The sequence below is a fragment of the Tasmannia lanceolata genome, unplaced genomic scaffold (genome assembly GCF_043159265.1).
Source record: "Tasmannia lanceolata isolate RefF3 unplaced genomic scaffold, GAP_Taslan_0.1 ptg000004l, whole genome shotgun sequence".
NCBI classification, from domain to species: Eukaryota; Viridiplantae; Streptophyta; class Magnoliopsida; order Canellales; family Winteraceae; genus Tasmannia; species Tasmannia lanceolata.
Window position 1 is genome coordinate 13,262,334 of NW_027518681.1, and position 19,160 is coordinate 13,281,493.

At 43.5% G+C, this 19,160-nt stretch overlaps 1 protein-coding gene across 1 annotated transcript; it reads right to left on the reverse strand.

Moving 5' to 3' along the window:
- Positions 1-13,764: 13,764 nt before the first annotated feature.
- On the reverse strand, positions 13,765-17,297 carry LOC143875662 (uncharacterized). Its single transcript, XM_077377268.1, has 11 exons — positions 17,127-17,297; positions 16,421-17,050; positions 16,179-16,331; positions 16,025-16,108; positions 15,840-15,941; positions 15,180-15,754; positions 14,999-15,086; positions 14,819-14,914; positions 14,488-14,703; positions 14,314-14,411; positions 13,765-14,230 (listed from the first exon to the last, which is right to left on the reverse strand). The coding sequence occupies exons 1-11, from the start codon at positions 17,127-17,129 to the stop codon at positions 14,080-14,082; spliced, it is 2,196 nt and encodes a 731-aa protein (XP_077233383.1). The 5' UTR covers positions 17,130-17,297; the 3' UTR covers positions 13,765-14,079.
- Positions 17,298-19,160: the final 1,863 nt, after the last annotated feature.

The following is a 19,160-nucleotide window of genomic DNA, read 5'->3' on the forward strand; positions in this document are numbered from 1 at the left end:
ATAAATGGCATAAGAGACCAGGTGCTAGCACTTGGGCGAATTGGGGGCGCCTAATCCCTTCCTCATTCGTCATCAGGCACGAACCCTATTTTATATCTCTGGTTATCCGTTGCAACAGAGCACAGCATGGGATCCAGGGCCCACTTCCTTGGATGGCGACTCTTCTTTGTTTAAGGTACGCCTCGAATCTGGGCTAGTCCCCCGAATCGAGAGGTATCTCACTTTACATCGCCGCTCATGCTGTGAGGGGCACTCTTTCGAGAGTTCCTTGGCGGAGCTCTCCTTCACGTGGACGATCTAGAGAGACTCGCGCGGGGGCCCGTCCCCTCCCGCCCCGTCCCGGATCTGGTTCCACAGGCTGGCGACTCTGCTGGGGAGTTCTTGAAACATTGCCTAACTCTGTAAAAATGCCATTTTTATTAATTTTGAAGAAATTTGGGTCAAAATCAAGCTAAATGGGAACTTTATCGTTAGAAATCCAGGGGCACCAAGTAGGTGCGTAATTAAAACAAGGGATTCACACACTGCACAGTAGGCATTGTCATATTTTTTATTTCTTGATTTTCATTGTTTTTTTTATTGGCTCCACGGGATAGATTCAATGCGTGCCCGACTGGGATGTTATTACACCCTGATGGTGCTGTTGAATCTATTTCCAAGCTATGCGCCAGCGCTGCAGCCGTAAACACTCGGTGCACTTGTGTTTACAGCAGCCGATGAGCAATGAAGCATACTATGTATAACACTCGGTGCACTTGAGTTATACATATTAAGTATGTTTCATACGCATAGTACCCGATAGATTGAGTTCGGAGCCCTACTTTGTTTTATATATTATGTATATACTTACTGACCTAGTGAAACCCAACTAGGAAGTACCCGTGTTTATATAAGTATATTGCATTCATATAAGGACGAACATGTGTGGCTTACACATGTTGGAGCCTAGGTTTAGGAGCCATGTCCTATCTATAGATTATTGTAGCCCACCTTATGTGGCTACAGACGCAGTCCTAGTACACTCACTTGTCTGTCATGAGTCGAGACTCTCTCGACTCCGCTAGATTAGACTAGGGTTGGTGCCCCTGGTTAGGATGTATATATATGTATATATTTATTATTAGATTAGGGCTTGCTTCTTAGTTAGGTTTCCTTCTAATCTAATCAATTTTTCCCCATCTATCCATTCTGTGGATTATCATAAGATTCTTGGCTCTTTTAGTCATGATCTGTTTTCCGTGAGCCTGATCATTTGATCGATCCTGATCAGATCACTCCGCATGTCGATTATGAGTCTATCTTGCCATCATCATTACCGGAGTGTGTGTTCTTGCTGAGAGCCCTGCTTTATCTTGACCATGACGGCATACTCTTCATGTTTAGTTGCTGAGTCTCTCCTACTATAGCCGTTATGCTGTCGAATTTTCTCCAAATACCTTGAGTGTGGTCATCATCCTTTTAGGCTTGTTGACAAACCATGTACTTGTCGTACTACATCTTCATGTACAACCGTTAAGCTGTCGGATTTTGATCCAAGGGAAGGATGTGTTGGCGCTACCTTTTGTCTCAACTTGCACATTACATTGCTATGGGATTAATTCTCATTGAGCCTAGTGTTTATGATGTCCATGACAGGAGTCTTAGTCACTCATCTACCATCAACCCCAAAAAGCTTTCATCTCTAAACTCGCTTGGTCTAGCCCGCTATACCTTTTTCCTCTCACATTGCCCAGATGGCTGAGTATGCTGAAAGTCTCGTCTTGAGAGAAATGAGAGAGATGGTGATGACATCCATGACCTGATAGACGGGGATCCCCTCAGTCTTCTCGAACTCAAATGCTTCTGAGAACCCTGCACATAACCGTGTTGCACTTCTTTCACCCACCATGGGAACCATTCAACTCATTCAACCCTTCACAGATCTTACCACCTCTACCTATACCACCTCTGGGCTGGAAAATGATTAGGAAGGGAAAAGAAAAATGTCAGAGCTTGAACTCCTTGAAAATATCATACCAGAGAAAGCCTTGCCATTGTCAGGTGCTAAAGAACAATTTGAGCTGGGTCAACAGAAACTTGAGAGGCCCTCCCTTCTGAGATTCTAACTCCAGGATTGCTCTCTCAAATCATTATCATCATTAATGAAGGCACGTTGTCCTTGAACCTTCAGCGCCAATCCGTTGCCTCCGATAAAGTGTCTCATCTTTGAAATTTGTTTTGAAGTGTGTATACCAACCCTCCTGTCAAAGTTGGTAAGTCTAGCCATGTCAACATCAATTCTAGGTATGTTGTGTTTATTGGTCTCTCTCATTGTGAGCCAATGTCCAATCTTTTGTTGAATTTGATGGAGAGCCTATCGTGGCGCGTCAAAAATCATTGTATGTACTTCAAACATTCAATGCAATGAACATTTGATTCCAGTGTCGTCAATATTCTTGCAAATGTTCACTCTTGGATCTAATGTTAATAAACAAATTAAGACACCCTCCTCGGACGAGGATGCCGATGAAATTCTCCTCGAGATTTGAAAGATGATCAAACGAGAGGAAGAGTGTTGAGCAAAGCCACTTGAAGATGAAATCGATACCATGGATAGGGGTATCGAAATCTGAAACTCGGGAAATAAGGATTGGCAAAATCTCCCGAAGAGCGCAAAGAATCGATAAATCTATTTAGAGGGTTCAAATAAGTGTTGCTTGGTCCTATGAGGATAAACCGGAAGCGTGTCTTGACACTGTTCAACGTGAGTCACCCTCAGCTTCAGACATCGGGTCGAAAAAGCGAAAATTTCAAACGAAGAATACTAGATATCAAGTGAAGTTAATGAAAAATTGAGAGAAGACTTTCGGACAACAAAGTCATGAGCATAGAACATGAACCCCAAAAAGAATACTTGGGCTATACATTACGATGGAATTCTAAGTCAAAGTAATCAAAGGGTAAGGGCATTCCCGCATTTCAAATGAACAAAAAAAGAAAGATAGAATCCAGAGACGAAAGGAGAAGGGAGCATGCCCCACGTCAACTCCTTAGAAATATCAGAATCCCGAGAATTTGAGTCGGTTTTAAAGCATCTTCAGCATATAGAGAAGACCCTGAGTCTTAGAATACTGAGCATCAGTGCAAGATCCCAAAGACAAAGTGGGAATTCAATCAGTCAAGTTTGCGCAGTACAGATGAAGTCTTGCCAGGAAATGCCGCCAGACTCCTAAAAAAAAAAAAAAGTTCAAAGCCATTGAACCTTAGCCATTCAAGAAGCTTGTATGCCAAAACATCAGAAGGCCATCCTTGGACGCCTGAGCCTTAAACGCCAAAAATCCCAAGTTCAAAAAAAATCCTTTTGCGAACACCTTCGAGCCTCAACAAAATCAAACATTCTTTTCAAACACCCGCAAACCAGGGGCATTTCGACCCGAACTACGTCTGACCTGATCCCTTTCTACAGGGTACGTAGGCAACCTGATCCATCCAGGTTCGGTCCACCTTTGGAATAAAAGTCAAATTATTCCCTTTCAACCTTTGAGCTAAAAACCAAATCATTCTGTGCCAAACCCCAGCAAACTACGCGGACCTGATCCTCCATTTTTGGGGTACTTAGGCAACCTGACCAATCCAGGTTCGGTTGAAACTTTGAAATCCAAAGGAAATATCCAACCCTTTTGAACCCAATCCCGCCTAGAAAGTCCTTCTGATGAACAAGCAGAGGTTCAAAGTCAAAAAAAAAAAACGATGGAGTCTGAAGACCCGCTAGGCTGAAAACCCGAGAGGGCAGTCTAGGCAAAATTTAGGGTCATTCACCCGCTAAGTTGACAACTGAAAAGTCGGCTTAGGCAAAAGTTAGGGTAGCAGGCCCGCTGGATTGAAAACCCGAAAGGGCGAACCAGGCAAAAGTTAGGGCAAGCGGTCCGTCAGATTGAAAACCTGAAAAGGCAATCTGATCAATGGCAATGACTTCCAACAAAAAAGCGAATCATTGAGATGGAGAAACAGCCTTCAACCAGCGTAAAATCTCGGGGTCCAAGTAGTGCCAGCAAGCTTACTTTAACATTCCTCTAAACTGGGGCATTGAAACCGAGCAATCCAAAAGGGATAATAACCATGACCTAAACACCGAAAGAGGATAGTGGTGCCTCTTGACACGGTCTTCGAAATACTCTAAGAGTGGCTAAGCCATACCCTTAAAAAATAACACATCAGATCCAAGAGCGAAGTCGAAAGCGAGTCGAGTCCTTCGAGCAATAAGAGTCTTCTTTGATTGAGTCCTTGGAAATCTATTCCTCCTTCATATTTGTGTTCCCTTTCCTTGCAAAGTCCAAACTGTCGGGTGCTAGAAGAATGGGAGCGTGTCCTCCAAATTGCGAAGAAAATTCAGAGTAAATCCTGGTTTAGGTATCAGAAGGGGCGGGAGACATCTTGTTCAAACCTACCCAAGACCTTAAGCCTCCAAAAGTGAGCCATGCGAAAGAAGAGATTTCCAGACTCAGCCATCATGGTTATTGTCCTATTCTCTCCATACAAAAGAACTTTGCATCCTCGAGCCTTCATGAAACGAAGCATCTTTTCTTCAACCATCATTGCCCTGCCTCCTTAAAACTCCTGTCATGGAAACACAATATACTAAGGGCATCTTTTATGACTTGCGTCATAAAAGATATCAAGCACAAAAGGCAATCAGTGCCAATGTCTTCAGTAATTTGAGATAAGAGATGTACGAGTATATCTCGAGCCAAACTTCAAACTTCTCAGACAAGTGCACTCTCTGAAAGGTCAACTTCCTAAGAAAATCAGTTTCCCAAGCGGAGTCTAGAATTTGCTCGCGCAGCCTTCAATCCCCGGCAAAATCAGAAAAAATGGTCAATATCCAAATCCCTGCAAGTTATCTGAGTCCAATTCTCAGCAAGGAACTCATACTCCCAATTTCCTCGGCAAGAGGCAATCAGTCTAAAAAAAAAAAATCATCATTCGAAATCAATCAATTCTCAGCAATATCACTGTCCTTCCAAGGCTCTTCGTGGTTTGTCAGGCAGGCACATCATGGACCCTTGCTCCCTGAATGGCTCTTCGTGATCTGTCCTTTAGGATATATCATGGACCCGCTCTCCATGCTCATTTCATTCATCTCCATTACTTGTTATTCTTGTTGGGCTCTTCGTGGCTTATTGTCATGGACCCCAAATTTCATTCTAGGCTCTTCGTGGCTTATTGCCATGGACCTTAGATTCATTGCGTGGCTCTTCACGGTTTGTTGTCGTGGACCCTCGATTACTTCTTGGCTCTTCATGGTCTACCATTCAGGTATACTACGGACCCATGCTCCCCGATTGGCTCTTCGTGATATGTCCTTCCAGAAATATCATGGACCCACTATTCATAGTCATTCCATTCATATCTTTTACATGTCATTTGTTTCTGCATGTTGGGCTCTTCATGGCTTATTGTCATGGACCCCAAATTCAATGTTTGGCTCTTCACGGAGTATTGCCGTGGACCCTTGATTCCTTTCTGCTGGGCTCTTCATGGTTTCTTGCCATGGACCTTAGATTCATTGCGTGGCTCTTCACGGTTTGTTGCCGTGGACCCTCGATTACTTCTTGGCTCTTCATGGTCTACCATTCAGGTATACTATGGACCCATGCTCCCCGATTGGCTCTTCGTGATATGTCCTTCCAGAAATATCATGAACCCACTATTCATAGTCATTCCATTCATATCTTTTACATGTCATTTGTTTCTGCATGTTGGGCTCTTCATGGCTTATTGTCATGGACCCCAAATTCAATGTTTGGCTCTTCACGGAGTATTGCCGTGGACCCTTGATTCCTTTCTGCTGGGCTCTTCATGGTTTCTTGCCATGGACCTTAGATTCATTGCGTGGCTCTTCACGGTTTGTTGCCGTGGACCCTCGATTACTTCTTGGCTCTTCATGGTCTACCATTCAGGTATACTACGGACCCATGCTCCCCGATTGGCTCTTCGTGATATGTCCTTCCAGAAATATCATGGACCCACTATTCATAGTCATTCCATTCATATCTTTTACATGTCATTTGTTTCTGCATGTTGGGCTCTTCATGGCTTATTGTCATGGACCCCAAATTCAATGTTTGGCTCTTCACGGAGTATTGCCGTGGACCCTTGATTCCTTTCTGCTGGGCTCTTCATGGTTTCTTGCCATGGACCTTAGATTCATTGCGTGGCTCTTCACGGTTTGTTGCCGTGGACCCTCGATTACTTCTTGGCTCTTCATGGTCTACCATTCAGGTATACTATGGACCCATGCTCCCCGATTGGCTCTTCGTGATATGTCCTTCCAGAAATATCATGGACCCACTATTCATAGTCATTCCATTCATATCTTTTACATATCATTTGTTTCTGCATGTTGGGCTCTTCATGGCTTATTGTCATGGACCCCAAATTCAATGTTTGGCTCTTCACGGAGTATTGCCGTGGACCCTAAATTCCTTTCTGCTGGGCTCTTCATGGTTTCTTGCCATGGACCCTAGATTCATTGCGTGGCTCTTCACGGCTGGTCACCGTGGACCCTCGATTACTTCTTGGCTCTTCATAGCTTATGGCTATGAACCCTTGATTCTCAGTTTTTCTAATCCATTAATCACTCAATATCTTTCTTGCAAGGTTCTTCGTGGCTTATTACCACGGACCCCGGATTATGGCTTGGCTCTTCGCGGTTTGTTGCCGTGGACCCTCGATTTCTAGTTTCCTAAAAATAAAAAAATATAAATAAATTTCGTTCCGCGAGGCTCTTCGTGGCTTACTACCATGGACCCTCGATTCCCGTTTGCTTGGCTCTTCACGGTTCACCACCGTGGACCCTCGTTTTCTGCAAGGCTCTTCATGGCTTATTACCATGGACCCCTGATCAAAATTTTCATTCAACTGTTGTTCTTCCTTGTCTAATTTGGTGAAAAGCTGGACAACAACTCTCTCTAGTTATTTTGTTGTCAAGTCATGGTCCGTCGTTCCACAGTGTGCCGTCACCCAAGCGCGGAGTCAGGAATACCTGTGTGACCGATGTGTTACTCGAGTGTGACCGATGTGTTACTCGAGTTATTTCTCTGGTGGGAGGCTATCTCACCAATATGTTTTGAATGCTGAGTTATGTGTCCAGCATTTCACCAAATTAATATTAAGTCATGTTGAATGTGAAATTTTAAAACGAAAGTCTCTCTGAGAGCATCTTTGAGAGCATCAAGCCAATAATCAAAATCCTTTTCATTCAAAACCCCTGAGGCATCCCTTCCCTCCAATTCGAGTGAGACCCCTGAGACATCTGTTCCCTCCACGAGTTCAATCTTTGTAAAATAAATTTTGGGCCAGTCAAAATGTGTTGTCTGTTCAGCTTTGACATTCGCGCGACAAGCACACTCTGCCAAAGAGGGGCATCTGTAGACACCCCATTTTGACAAGGCCCTAAACCCGCATATTCGAATAAAATCCCGAGGTCAGACGGAAAATGAATGAAATTAATCCGAGCAAAAGGGAATGTGGGGCCCGCTTGTGTGGGACCCGCTTTTGTGTGGGACCCGCTGATGTGGGGCCCGTTTGTGTGGGGCCCATTTGTGTGGGACCCGCTTGTGTGGGGCCCGCTGATGTGGGGCCCGCTGATGTGGGACCCGTTTGTGTGGGACTCGCTTGTGTGGGGCCCGCTGGTGTGGGACCCGCTTGTGTGGGACCCGCTAATGTGGGATGCGCTTGTATTCAAAGAGAGAATAAGGACAGTCATCATTTCCTTTGTTTTTAAAATGGCCGGTAATGAGTATGTTTTTTTTTTTTTTATTATTTTTTTTATGGCATCCGATGCCATTTGTGATGATTGTTTTTATTTTTTTTTACGAAAAAATGAGAAAATGGGGAGGAAATGGGGGGACATGAGGGGGACAAAAAAACCCTCATTTTTCTCCCCTCATGAAGACTCATGATGAGTCTCGGACTCATGATGTGTCTCCCCCTGGTCTCTCGCATGAGGGGAGAACGAAGGAAAAAAACCAAAAAAAAAAAAAGGAAATCGACAGTGGAAAAAAAGGGAGCAGAGGAGAAAAACCAGGGGGAAAAAAGAAAAAAAAAAGAAGAAAATCGGCAGAGAGAGAGATCCGGCCAGTCATCTTCTCCGGCGAATTCCTTGCCGGAATCCGATCGCACATCTCTCATTACCAGTCACCTTCTTCATCTCCATCTACGCCACAAGCGTCTCAGATCCGGCGGATCTCCGGCAAATTTCTCCCTTCTTCGGTCAGTATCATCGGATTCCGTCGATTTTTACTACCTCCTGCAATGATTCCATCTCCGGCCAAGATCCGAGGTCTGCAAATCTGAAAGGAGTGAGGATCAAGCTGCTGATTTCAAATCTTTCCGAGCTTTGATCATTTTTTTTAAACTCGATTAGCAGTCCATGTAAGTAGTTTCTCTTGAATGTTTGTTTTTGTTCTTGAGTTTTATTTGGAGGCTTGAGTTGCTTGTGATTGTAGACACCCCGCTGATGTGTGGGGCCCGCTGATGTTGGACCCGCTGATGTGTGGGGCCCGCTGCTGTGTGGGGCCCGCTGAGTGTGGGGCCTGCTGATATGGGACCCGCTGATGTGTGGGGCCCGCTGATGTGTGGGGCCCGCTGTGTGTGGGGCCCGCTGATGTGTGGGGCCTGCTGATGTGTGGGGCCCGCTGATGTGTGGGGCCCGCTGATGTGTGGGGCCCGCTGATGTGTGGGGCCCGCTGTGTGTGGGACCCGCTGTGTGTGGGGCCCGCTGCTGTGTGGGGCCCGCTGTTGTGTGGGGCCCGCTGCTGTGTGGGGCCCGCTGTGTGTGGGGCCCGCTGTGTGTGGGGCCCGCTGTGTGGGACCCGCTGGTGTGGGACCCGCTGGTGTGGGACCCGCTGACGTGTGGGGCCCGCTGTGTGTGGGACCCGTTTATGTGGGGCCCGCTGATGTGGGGCCCGTTTGTGTGGTTTTCTTCTTTTTTTTAGAGTCTGTCATAGAGAGTTTAGGATTCCGTCCTTCCATCTTTCAGAGTCAGTCTTCAGCATAGGAGTCAGTCCTTCAGTCTTTCAGGGGTCTGTCCTATCATCATAGGGGTTAGGATTCTGTCCATCCCCTCATCCAATCACGTGATTTTATTCACTCCTGCAAGGTATAGGATGCTGTCCAACCCTTGCAGAGTTGTTATTCTGTTCATCCCCCCGCAAAGCATAGGATGCTGTCCAACCTTTGCGGGATATCAGGAGTCTGTCCTCCCCTTGTGATGATAGGATTTTGTCCTCTTGTGTCGAAAAATTCAAAAACATCTGAAAAATCAAAAATCTCAAAAATCTCGAGTCAGTAGAGTGTAGTTAGGAAAATCTGTCCGAACTACGGATGGCTTGATCCCTAGCTGAGGGGTACGTAGGCAGCTCAGGCGTGCTGCTGGCACCCTGAGTTCAGTCACCATTTTTAGACACCATTTTTACACCCTTTCACCATTTTCAGTCACCATTTTTTGTAAATATTTCTCACAACTTTCACCATTTTTCATAACTTCAAAACCTCCAAAAAATACAAAAAACTTCAAAACCTTTTCAAAAAGATCTTCCCCTAGAGTTAGGAGTCTGTCCTAGATATTTAGGGTGTTTTAGAGTTAGGAGTCGGTCTTGATTTGTATTGATGTGGTGTGTCCTGTCGTGTGAGTGTCCCTAGAGTTAGGAGGCCTCGAGTCGATCGGTCAGACACTTAGTCGAACCGATGGCTAGACTAGGAAGCATATAGTCAGCCCATGGTTTTCTTTATGTTGCACAGCCTAGATACACATAGGATATAGGGCCCACCTGCATTAGCTTAAGGCTAATCAACTTGCATTAGTTAGGGCATATAGAGTCCTAAAAATTACAATCCACTTGAATTTAAGCAATCGCACAAAAAGCTTTAAACATCAGTCGAGTCTAGTGGATCGAGTCTAGGATAGCGGTCCTAGAGTTTTAGGCATCGTAGTTTAGAATAGGGCACCGAACTACGTTGGCTCTGATTCTTCCCGAGGCCGGGATACGTAGTGCAGCTAGGATGGATGGCCATCCTGGTCCGAGTCAAGTATTGCATTAGAGTCTAGGGTTTGTCGTGTCGGGTCATGTGTCGAGTCGTGTTGTGTTGTGTGTTTTGCTGTGTTTTCTTATTTTTATGTACAGATCCTATACCTTTAGCTGTAGCATGCATGTGCTTGTCCACCAGAACTTAGACACCAATTAGGCATGGCACTCACAACCTAGCTATTCTTAGGCGACATATCTTTCATTTCTTTTGTGTGTGCTTCTTATTCATCTCCGAGACATGCATGATTAGCTAGACGTTATCTCGGAGATATTCGTTCTCATTTCGCATGATTTTCGCCCAAAACTCTTCAAAATTAATAATAAATGGCATAAGAGACCAGGTGCTAGCACTTGGGCGAATTGGGGGCGCCTAATCCCTTCCTCATTCGTCATCAGGCACGAACCCTATTTTATATCTCTGGTTATCCGTTGCAACAGAGCACAGCATGGGATCCAGGGCCCACTTCCTTGGATGGCGACTCTTCTTTGTTTAAGGTACGCCTCGAATCTGGGCTAGTCCCCCGAATCGAGAGGTATCTCACTTTACATCGCCGCTCATGCTGTGAGGGGCACTCTTTCGAGAGTTCCTTGGCGGAGCTCTCCTTCACGTGGACGATCTAGAGAGACTCGCGCGGGGGCCCGTCCCCTCCCGCCCCGTCCCGGATCTGGTTCCACAGGTGGACTTAGAAAAGAAAACATGTACGTGTCGTTTGTTTCAAACGATGGGAATGCCGTGCTCCCATGCAATAGCAGCCATGGGACTGGACCAACGAGACCCATACAGTTACTGCGGGGAATGGTATCATGCCGATACGTATCGGAGGACTTACGATGGAGCAATTTATCCCACGTTAGACCGATCGCAATGGCCGGAGTGTACCCATCCTTTGCCGTTGGTATTGCCGCCAAAATCAAGACGACAGCCAGGCCGACCGAAAAAAGTGAGAACGGAGAGAGGGATGCAAAGAGGAGTGCACCATAAGTGCGGTATTTGCCGTCAACTTGGACATAATAAGAGATCGTGCAAGAATCCGCCCATCGTAACTCCTCAACCAAACGTGGTCACAATCGGGCCTTCCGCAGCAATGGAAAATTGGTATGTAATTTTTGAACTTCTGTTTACTCTTATATTATGATCCTCAATACAATCCGTGCCCCATCTTGAAACTATTCTACTAAATTTGATTGCAGGCCCGTCCTATCCCGCCCGCCTCCGTTCTTTTAAGTAGGATTCTTTTGTTCTATTTTTCGGATCATTTGAATTGAAGGGACTTGGATTTCGTTGATAGAAACTGTTTGGAGGGTCGTCATCTAATGCTTTATCGAAAACTTCTGGTCTAAGGACCAATGAAGCACTGCGCAATTCAGAAGTTTGGATTCATCTGAAGATTATGAAGTTATATGGGAATGGCCTAGAATTATGTGTAGTCTATTTTTGAGAAATTTTACTGTTTGATACCCTATAATGTACAGCCTTCAATTTGTACGTACAAAATGGTTGATTAATGAAGTTTGCAACACAGGTTTAATTTTAGATGCTACTTTCATGCCATTTGCAGATGGGGGCAATTATGAATGCAAGTTTTGTTCTGCCTAAAATGGGTATCCTTGATCAAGCACACTCACTGTCAAAAAGTATAAAGCTATATAAAGCTCCAAAAATATCCAACCATCATATAGCAGCTGTAGAAATATAAAGCTCCAAAAATATCCAACCATCATATAGCAGCTGTAGAAATATAAAGCTAATACAGCCCAAAACATCCAGAAAGAGACTCACAATATAGCAAAGGAGTCGGACCAAAAAAATTGAGCCATCAGCAAATAACTGCATCCATCTACTGGTCTGGAGGAGGTGGTGGCGGATAAGAAGAGGAATTGCCCGGGTGCTTACTCGACGGACCACCGGTGAGGTACTGATAAAGGGTAGAGAACTGGGCGTCAACGTGAGTCGAGAGCGATTGGAAACGCGTAGACATCTCTGTGTCAACATGGGTAGTGAGCCGCTCAAACTGTGTGGTCATAGATCGCTCAAGGGCCTCCTGCATGGCTGCGAAACCCTGAGACAAATCCGAAGAGGCATAGGGCGCCGCAGGGGCCTCAGTGTCCGGAGCGTCCTCGTCTTCTTCTTCATCAGGGTCTACGGCAACTTCTTCATCAGGGTCAACGGCAACTTCTTGATTCGCAAGTGCCATGCGCCGGAAGGTCCGATCATCAAAAGGAGCGGTGGGAGTGTCGGTTGCCTCACTCTCCAGAGTGATACCGAAGTGGCGAAATACACAGGTAAGGAGCATGCCATACGGCAATGAGGCGCGATGTCGAGAAAGAGTCTGGAACATGAAGCGAAAGATGATGTATGGTAGACAAAGCCGGCGACCCTCAAGGATGCAATATATGATGTATGCCTCAAGGGGTCGGATGGCATCGGTCATGCCACCGCGTGGGGTGAAGTTGTTGAACATGAAGTTATGAAGCATTTTGGCCACGGGTATGAGGTGAGAAGTTTGCACAAGCATGTTGGGCCGATAGTGCTTCGTAATTCGGCCAAACACAGTGTCGTGATCAAGATCTGGGAGGGAATGGATTCCATTGCTTGGCCAAAAGTAATGGTCAAAGCCGTCGGAACTAATTGCGAGAATCTCAGCAAGTTGATGAATATTGAGTTTGATGGGGGTGTTCTTGACACGAGATTCAATTCCGAAGTAAGAGGGAGTGATAGTGAGATTGGTATAGAAAAGACGAACTAACCGAGGGTAGACAAGCTCGTTGAGATGAAGAAATTGGGTCCACCCAACGGCATCAAATCGCGCTTGAAGGTCGAAATGGTGGAGAACGTCGGGCTCAATGAATCGGCCGGTGAGGATGCCCCGATTAGCCAGTTTTGGCCATGTCTTCTTGGCTTGGGCGGAGGAGAAGTATGAATCGGAAATAAACTCAGTTTCCCGAAGCGGAGCTTTAGCCTTGGCTCTCTTTCTTGATGGTCCTTCATCGTCTCGGCCGCCGGAGGAACGGCCAAACTTAGGATTTTTCGTTCTAGGCATGGTTGGAAAATTAGGGTTTGAAGAGAAGGAAAGAAAAGAGAGAAAAAGAGGGATTTGAAGCCCTAAATGGAAGAATATGACGAAAGAAGGGGGGAGAAGGAAGAAAAACGGGTTGCATGTAGGATGGAGAGGAGAGATTGGGGAAAAGAAGAGGAAGGGACACCTAAAAGATCGAAAAATGAGAGAAAGAGGAAAGGGTTTCAAGAAAAATGGTGTGGGTAGGGTTTAGGAGAGGAATGTAGGGTTTCGTAAGGAAGAAGAGGAACTAATTTAGGGGAAAAAAAATAAAAAACAAAATGAGATGGAGGAGAAAAAGGGAGAAACAAAAATGAGAAAAACGAGTCGGTCCACTCTTTATGCGCGCCTGTTCCGAAACTCGGAATTCCGAAAAAAACATGCGGAATTCCGCGACAAATAGCGCGGAATTCCGCAGTACGCAACTCGAATGTCGACGTTTGGGATATGGGTACTGCGGAATTCCGAGAAATAATTCGGAATTCCGAAGTCGGAATTCCGAATCATTTTTCGGAATTCCGCAGTAAGGTTCCGACGAATTTTTTTTTGGCCACGGAATTCTGGGATCAAAACTGATTATTGGTCACAAATTTATTACCGACTGAAGTAATCAACTTTCGGCTTACATTGGATCTCAAAATCTAAAACAAATTTATAGAGTAAAAACCATCATCCATGTATTTGATAAGATCCACATATAGAACAACAGAGATGACATGTTTTCGTGTTGGAATGTGTACCACTTACATATCCGTGTACAGCCTATCTTATTTACAACAGCATTTTCTGCTGGTTGGTAGAAAAAGACAAACCAAATACAATGTTGATATCAAAAACGATTTCGAATTCTTCCGAGCCTTTACCCACATATAAACATTACAAGGATATTTTTTCTTACAAACCTACATTTCAAATGGAATTCAACCTCGCCAAGCCTGCCTGTTCATGAACTCCTACAAGTTCAGAACCGTGCCACACCGGCCTTCTAAGAAATCCTCAAACAATTGTCGTCTCATCAGCGCTATATCTGCCTGACTGAACTCAGGCGGAACGTCACGTGCAAGGCAGTCCATCTCCTTAAGCACAAACAGCCCGCAATCATTGCTGCAAAACAACAACACATCATCGACCACGCTCTTCCACAATAAATTTAAACTTCCAAACTGATTTTAAGTGAACTTTATTACCTGTTGAGTTGTAAGGGCCTCTTCTCGACTTCCACCACTCTAAACTTGCTTACATCGAAGTCCCACATACTTATGTATAGCCGTTCAAGGTATCGTATCTATAAAACAATCCATACAAGCTAAGGATTTTATATACATTGAAATATAACGAAGGAAAGTGGGACGCGAACTCACCAATGGTAGAACATCTCTATAGTAGATCTGCTCTCGCAAGGAGTTGAAGATGTAGAACTTCTCATCCACCATATCGAGGACCAGGAGAATCCAATGGTTAGGGACATGCAGCGGGAATAAGACTCTTTTTAGGGTATCCGGCGGGTAGTCGTTTAATCGTTTCACATACTTCATAAGACTATCTCCGCCAGTGTACTCTTTGTTAGTTAGACAATCCTAAAAACATAATACAAGAGAAGTTAATGGAGTGACGAAAACAAATTCAAACCTTGTGAACAACCACCTCTAAAAAATAACTTGTGATTGGGAATGAAAAACTATCTATTCTTACAAAGAGGAAGGTACTAATGGCCACACAGGCTCTTTCTGCAGGCTTTCTTTTATTTTCGTCCCGAACGTTTAGATATTCGGCGTATACATTCATAATCTACATAAAATAACATATAGAGATTTGAGACAAATATCGATGGTGAAAGAATTCAGCTTTAGCATAAATAACCAAATTATTTACCGGAGAACTTAACCACTCATTGGGGTTGTTAAGGATAACCAAGTCCTCAGCACACAGGAAGTCGTCGTTGACCTGTATAACTCGTTCGCTGCAAAACACCTGATAGTTTAGGATTTACAAAGGCTAGATAGTTTAGGATTTACAAATGATAGTTTTGGAAAAGGGCTTAAATCCAATTTACCTTGGGGGAAGCGCAAGAAGCTTTGGGAGCAACCGATGGCATTGCGGGTCTGCCACCAGCAATGCTTTATCATTGACCTTCTTAGTCCCGAAAGCCATATACGGCGTAGTAGTATGTTTAGAGGGTTTAGTTTTCCTCAAACGCAGCCTCACTCCTCTCTCAATACTCCAAATCACTTTTGCCACAGGTTTCAGTGGACTGTCGGGGATGGAAATGACATTCCGTTTTATTTCCTCCTCCAACGAATCGTGGCTGGGGATGACTACCACCCCTCCGTCATCCCGTCCCATCATCTCCCCCTTTCCTTCATCCTGCGATTCGGCCACCCCTCCGTCATCCCCTTCCATCATCTCCCCCTTTCCTTCATCCTGTGATTCGGCCTCCATTCCACTCGAGGCAATGATCCTCTTAAGCTCGGCTATTTCATTTTCATGTCGTACTGACCTCCTTTCAAGGTCTCTAACCCTCTCCACTAACAAATCAAAATCAGCCTTGCTTATAGACACATGGTCTTCCTTCACTTCCCTATCAACATGTCTTTTTCTCCCTGTCCTCCCCTTAAAAGGTATGCTCCTCTGAAAAGTGGAAATGGAAAATTATTAACATATCACTCAGAGAATGTACTATATAGTAATTGAATATAGACTTAAAATTCAGTACCTTACGTAACATATCACTCAGAGACGCTATCGTTTCTTCCTCTAAAATCCGAATGTCTTGGAGGCATTCCTCAACTGTTGGGGCGGTCGCAGAAGCTTCTTTCTTATAAATGTATCAACAATACAGAAAATTTAGATAACTTGAATATAACGACCCTATGCAAGAAAGAGAGTCATTTTCGTTACCTCTCCCATCACAGTATCAGCCTCATCTGCCGTGAAAGATAGCAGGCCCTCTTCTCGAGGAAGAGGTAGTAGGCACCTCACAACCTGAAATCAAATAGTTAATCTCGGTTACAAGAAGTGAGTACTAGGGGAGTACAGACGCTCTAGGTCTTACCTGGGTCTTCTTTAGCCTCCCATCACGGATCTGTCTGATAAAGGCTGCATGGTCAGTCCGCCTTGTATCGATCCCTGTGATCCACTTTAATAGGCGTGGATGTGCATCTGGTGCTGAAGGTGCCCACAAGGTAGTATGCTCAAAGAGCCACACCTGGAATGAAGACAGACAGTCAACCTTTAGAGAAGAAAAAACCAAACTTACAAAAGAGTAATCATGTATATAATATATGTACTCTTCACCTGTAGCACAATAGCGCATCCGGTGATATATCCTGTCTTCCCGTTTTTCGAATATGAATCCAATGAGTCTACCAGGAAGTCGTACACAGGGTATGCCCAAGCAATTCTTCCCACGGCCTCTGCTCCTAAGTAAGGGAAGAGGCAGGATTTTGTCCTGTGATCCACAGGGTCAGCTCGGGCAAAAAGAACACAGCAGCACAGAAGCAGTAACAAATGTCTCACTGTTGCGTGGACGGATGCAATCTCATCCGATCTCGACTCCGCCCTTATAACATCTGCAATCTCACTAAATCTCGCCCAAGCACCGGAAAACCTCCAACCTTCGACCTCCTCTGTCGAATCCCAGTCTATTCGTATTCTATCTCCTACCAAGCTTAGGCCCAATGCCAATGCTAAATCCCTTACCTCAAAGGGGAGTAATATGCCACCTATTTGAAATGCCCTTGACTCGGGTATCCAACATCGCACGAGGACGGTCAAAATTGCCTTGTGCAATTTCAGACCTTCCAAATTAAGCAAGGCCCCAAATGGGCCGCGCTCTAGCATATCGGTATGTGCTTTCCTCAAGTCAAGGGACCTGAAGAATTCGTCAAACTTAGAGGGGCAGCATCTCGACGTAGCATAAGACGCCTGCAAAACAAACCATTATTAGATATATACAACATTTTAAAAAATACAAGGCCTAAAAGAATAACGGAGGCATTACCATGGTTTGATGAGATGATCACTAGGGGGAAAAGATGGAATCAAATCCACTAAATCAGATTTCGACCTGTTGAAACAGAATGTGGTGAAAAAAAGTTAACAACTGCTTTAAACCAACTGATTTCTCAAATATTAAGGGGTTTAAACCAACCTTTAGGGCTTTAAACCATAGATTTAGTAAAACATTAGGGGTTTAAACCAACCTTTAGGGCTTTAAACCATAGATTTAGTAATACATTAGGGGTTTAAACCAACCTTTAGGACTTTAAACCATAGATTTAGTAACACATTAGGGGTTTAAACCAACATTTAGGGCTTTAAACCATAGATTTAGTAACACATTAGGGGTTTAAACCAACCTTTAGGGCTTTAAACCATAGATTTAGTAACACATTAGGGGTTTAAACCAACCTTTAGGGCTTTAAACCATACATTTAGTTACACATTAGGGCTTTAAACCAACCTTTAGGGCTTTAAACCATAGATTTAGTAACACATTAGGGCTTTAAACCATACATTTAGTAAAAACTTAGGGGTTTAAACCAACCTTTAGGCCTTTAAACCAAAGATTTAGTAAATAATTAGGGGTTTAAAGCAACCTTTAGGGCTTTAAACCATACATTTAGTAAAAACTTAGGGGTTTAAACCAACATTTAGGACTTTAAACCATAGATTTAGTAACACATTAGGGGTTTAAACCAACCTTTAGGGCTTTAAACCATAGATTTAGTACAAAATTGGGGATTTAAACCAACCTTTAGGGCTTTAAAAAATAGATTTAGTAAACAATTAGGGGTTTAAACCAACCTATAAGACTTTAAACAATAAATTTAGTAAAATATTAGGGGTTTAAACGAACATTTAGGGGTTTAAACCAAAGATTTAGTACAACATAAGGGGTTTAAACCAACATTTAGGGGTTTAAACCAAAGATTTAGTACAACATTAGGGGTTTAAACCAACCTTTAGGGCTTTAAACCATAGATTTAGTAAAACATTACGGGTTTAAACCAACCTTTAGGGCTTTAAACCATAGATTTAGTAAAACATTAGGGGTTTAAACCAACCTTTAGGGCTTTAAACCATAGATTTAGTAATACATTAGGGGTTTAAACCAACCTTTAGGACTTTAAACCATAGATTTAGTAACACATTAGGGGTTTAAACCAACATTTAGGGCTTTAAACCATAGATTTAGTAACACATTAGGGGTTTAAACCAACCTTTAGGGCTTTAAACCATAGATTTAGTAACACATTAGGGGTTTAAACCAACCTTTAGGGCTTTAAACCATACATTTAGTTACACATTAGGGCTTTAAACCAACCTTTAGGGCTTTAAACCATAGATTTAGTAACACATTAGGGCTTTAAACCATACATTTAGTAAAAACTTAGGGGTTTAAACCAACCTTTAGGCCTTTAAACCAAAGATTTAGTAAATAATTAGGGGTTTAAAGCAACCTTTAGGGCTTTAAACCATACATTTAGTAAAAACTTAGGGGTTTAAACCAACATTTAGGACTTTAAACCATAGATTTAGTAACACATTAGGGGTTTAAACCAACCTTTAGGGCTTTAAACCATAGATTTAGTACAAAATTAGGGATTTAAACCAACCTTTAGGGCTTTAAACCATAGATTTAGTAAACAATTAGGGGTTTAAACCAACCTATAAGACTTTAAACAATAAATTTAGTAAAATATTAGGGGTTTAAACGAACATTTAGGGGTTTAAACCAAAGATTTAGTACAACATTAGGGGTTTAAACCAACATTTAGGGGTTTAAATCAAAGATTTAGTACAACATTAGGGGTTTAAACCAACCTTTAGGGCTTTAAACCATAGATTTAGTAAAACATTACGGGTTTAAACCAACCTTTAGGGCTTTAAACCATAGATTTAGTAAAACATTAGGGGTTTAAACCAACCTTTAGGGCTTTAAACCATAGATTTAGTAATACATTAGGGGTTTAAACCAACCTTTAGGGCTTTAAACCATAGATTTACTAAAAAATTAGGGGTTTAAACCAAC

Coding starts and splice junctions, on each gene's coding strand:
- LOC143875662 (XM_077377268.1), bottom strand. Junction 15,087..15,179: donor CTTCTTGCGCTTCCCCCAAG/GTAAATTGGATT, acceptor GGTGTTTTGCAG/CGAACGAGTTATACAGGTCA. Junction 14,915..14,998: donor ATGAGTGGTTAAGTTCTCCG/GTAAATAATTTG, acceptor TATTTTATGTAG/ATTATGAATGTATACGCCGA.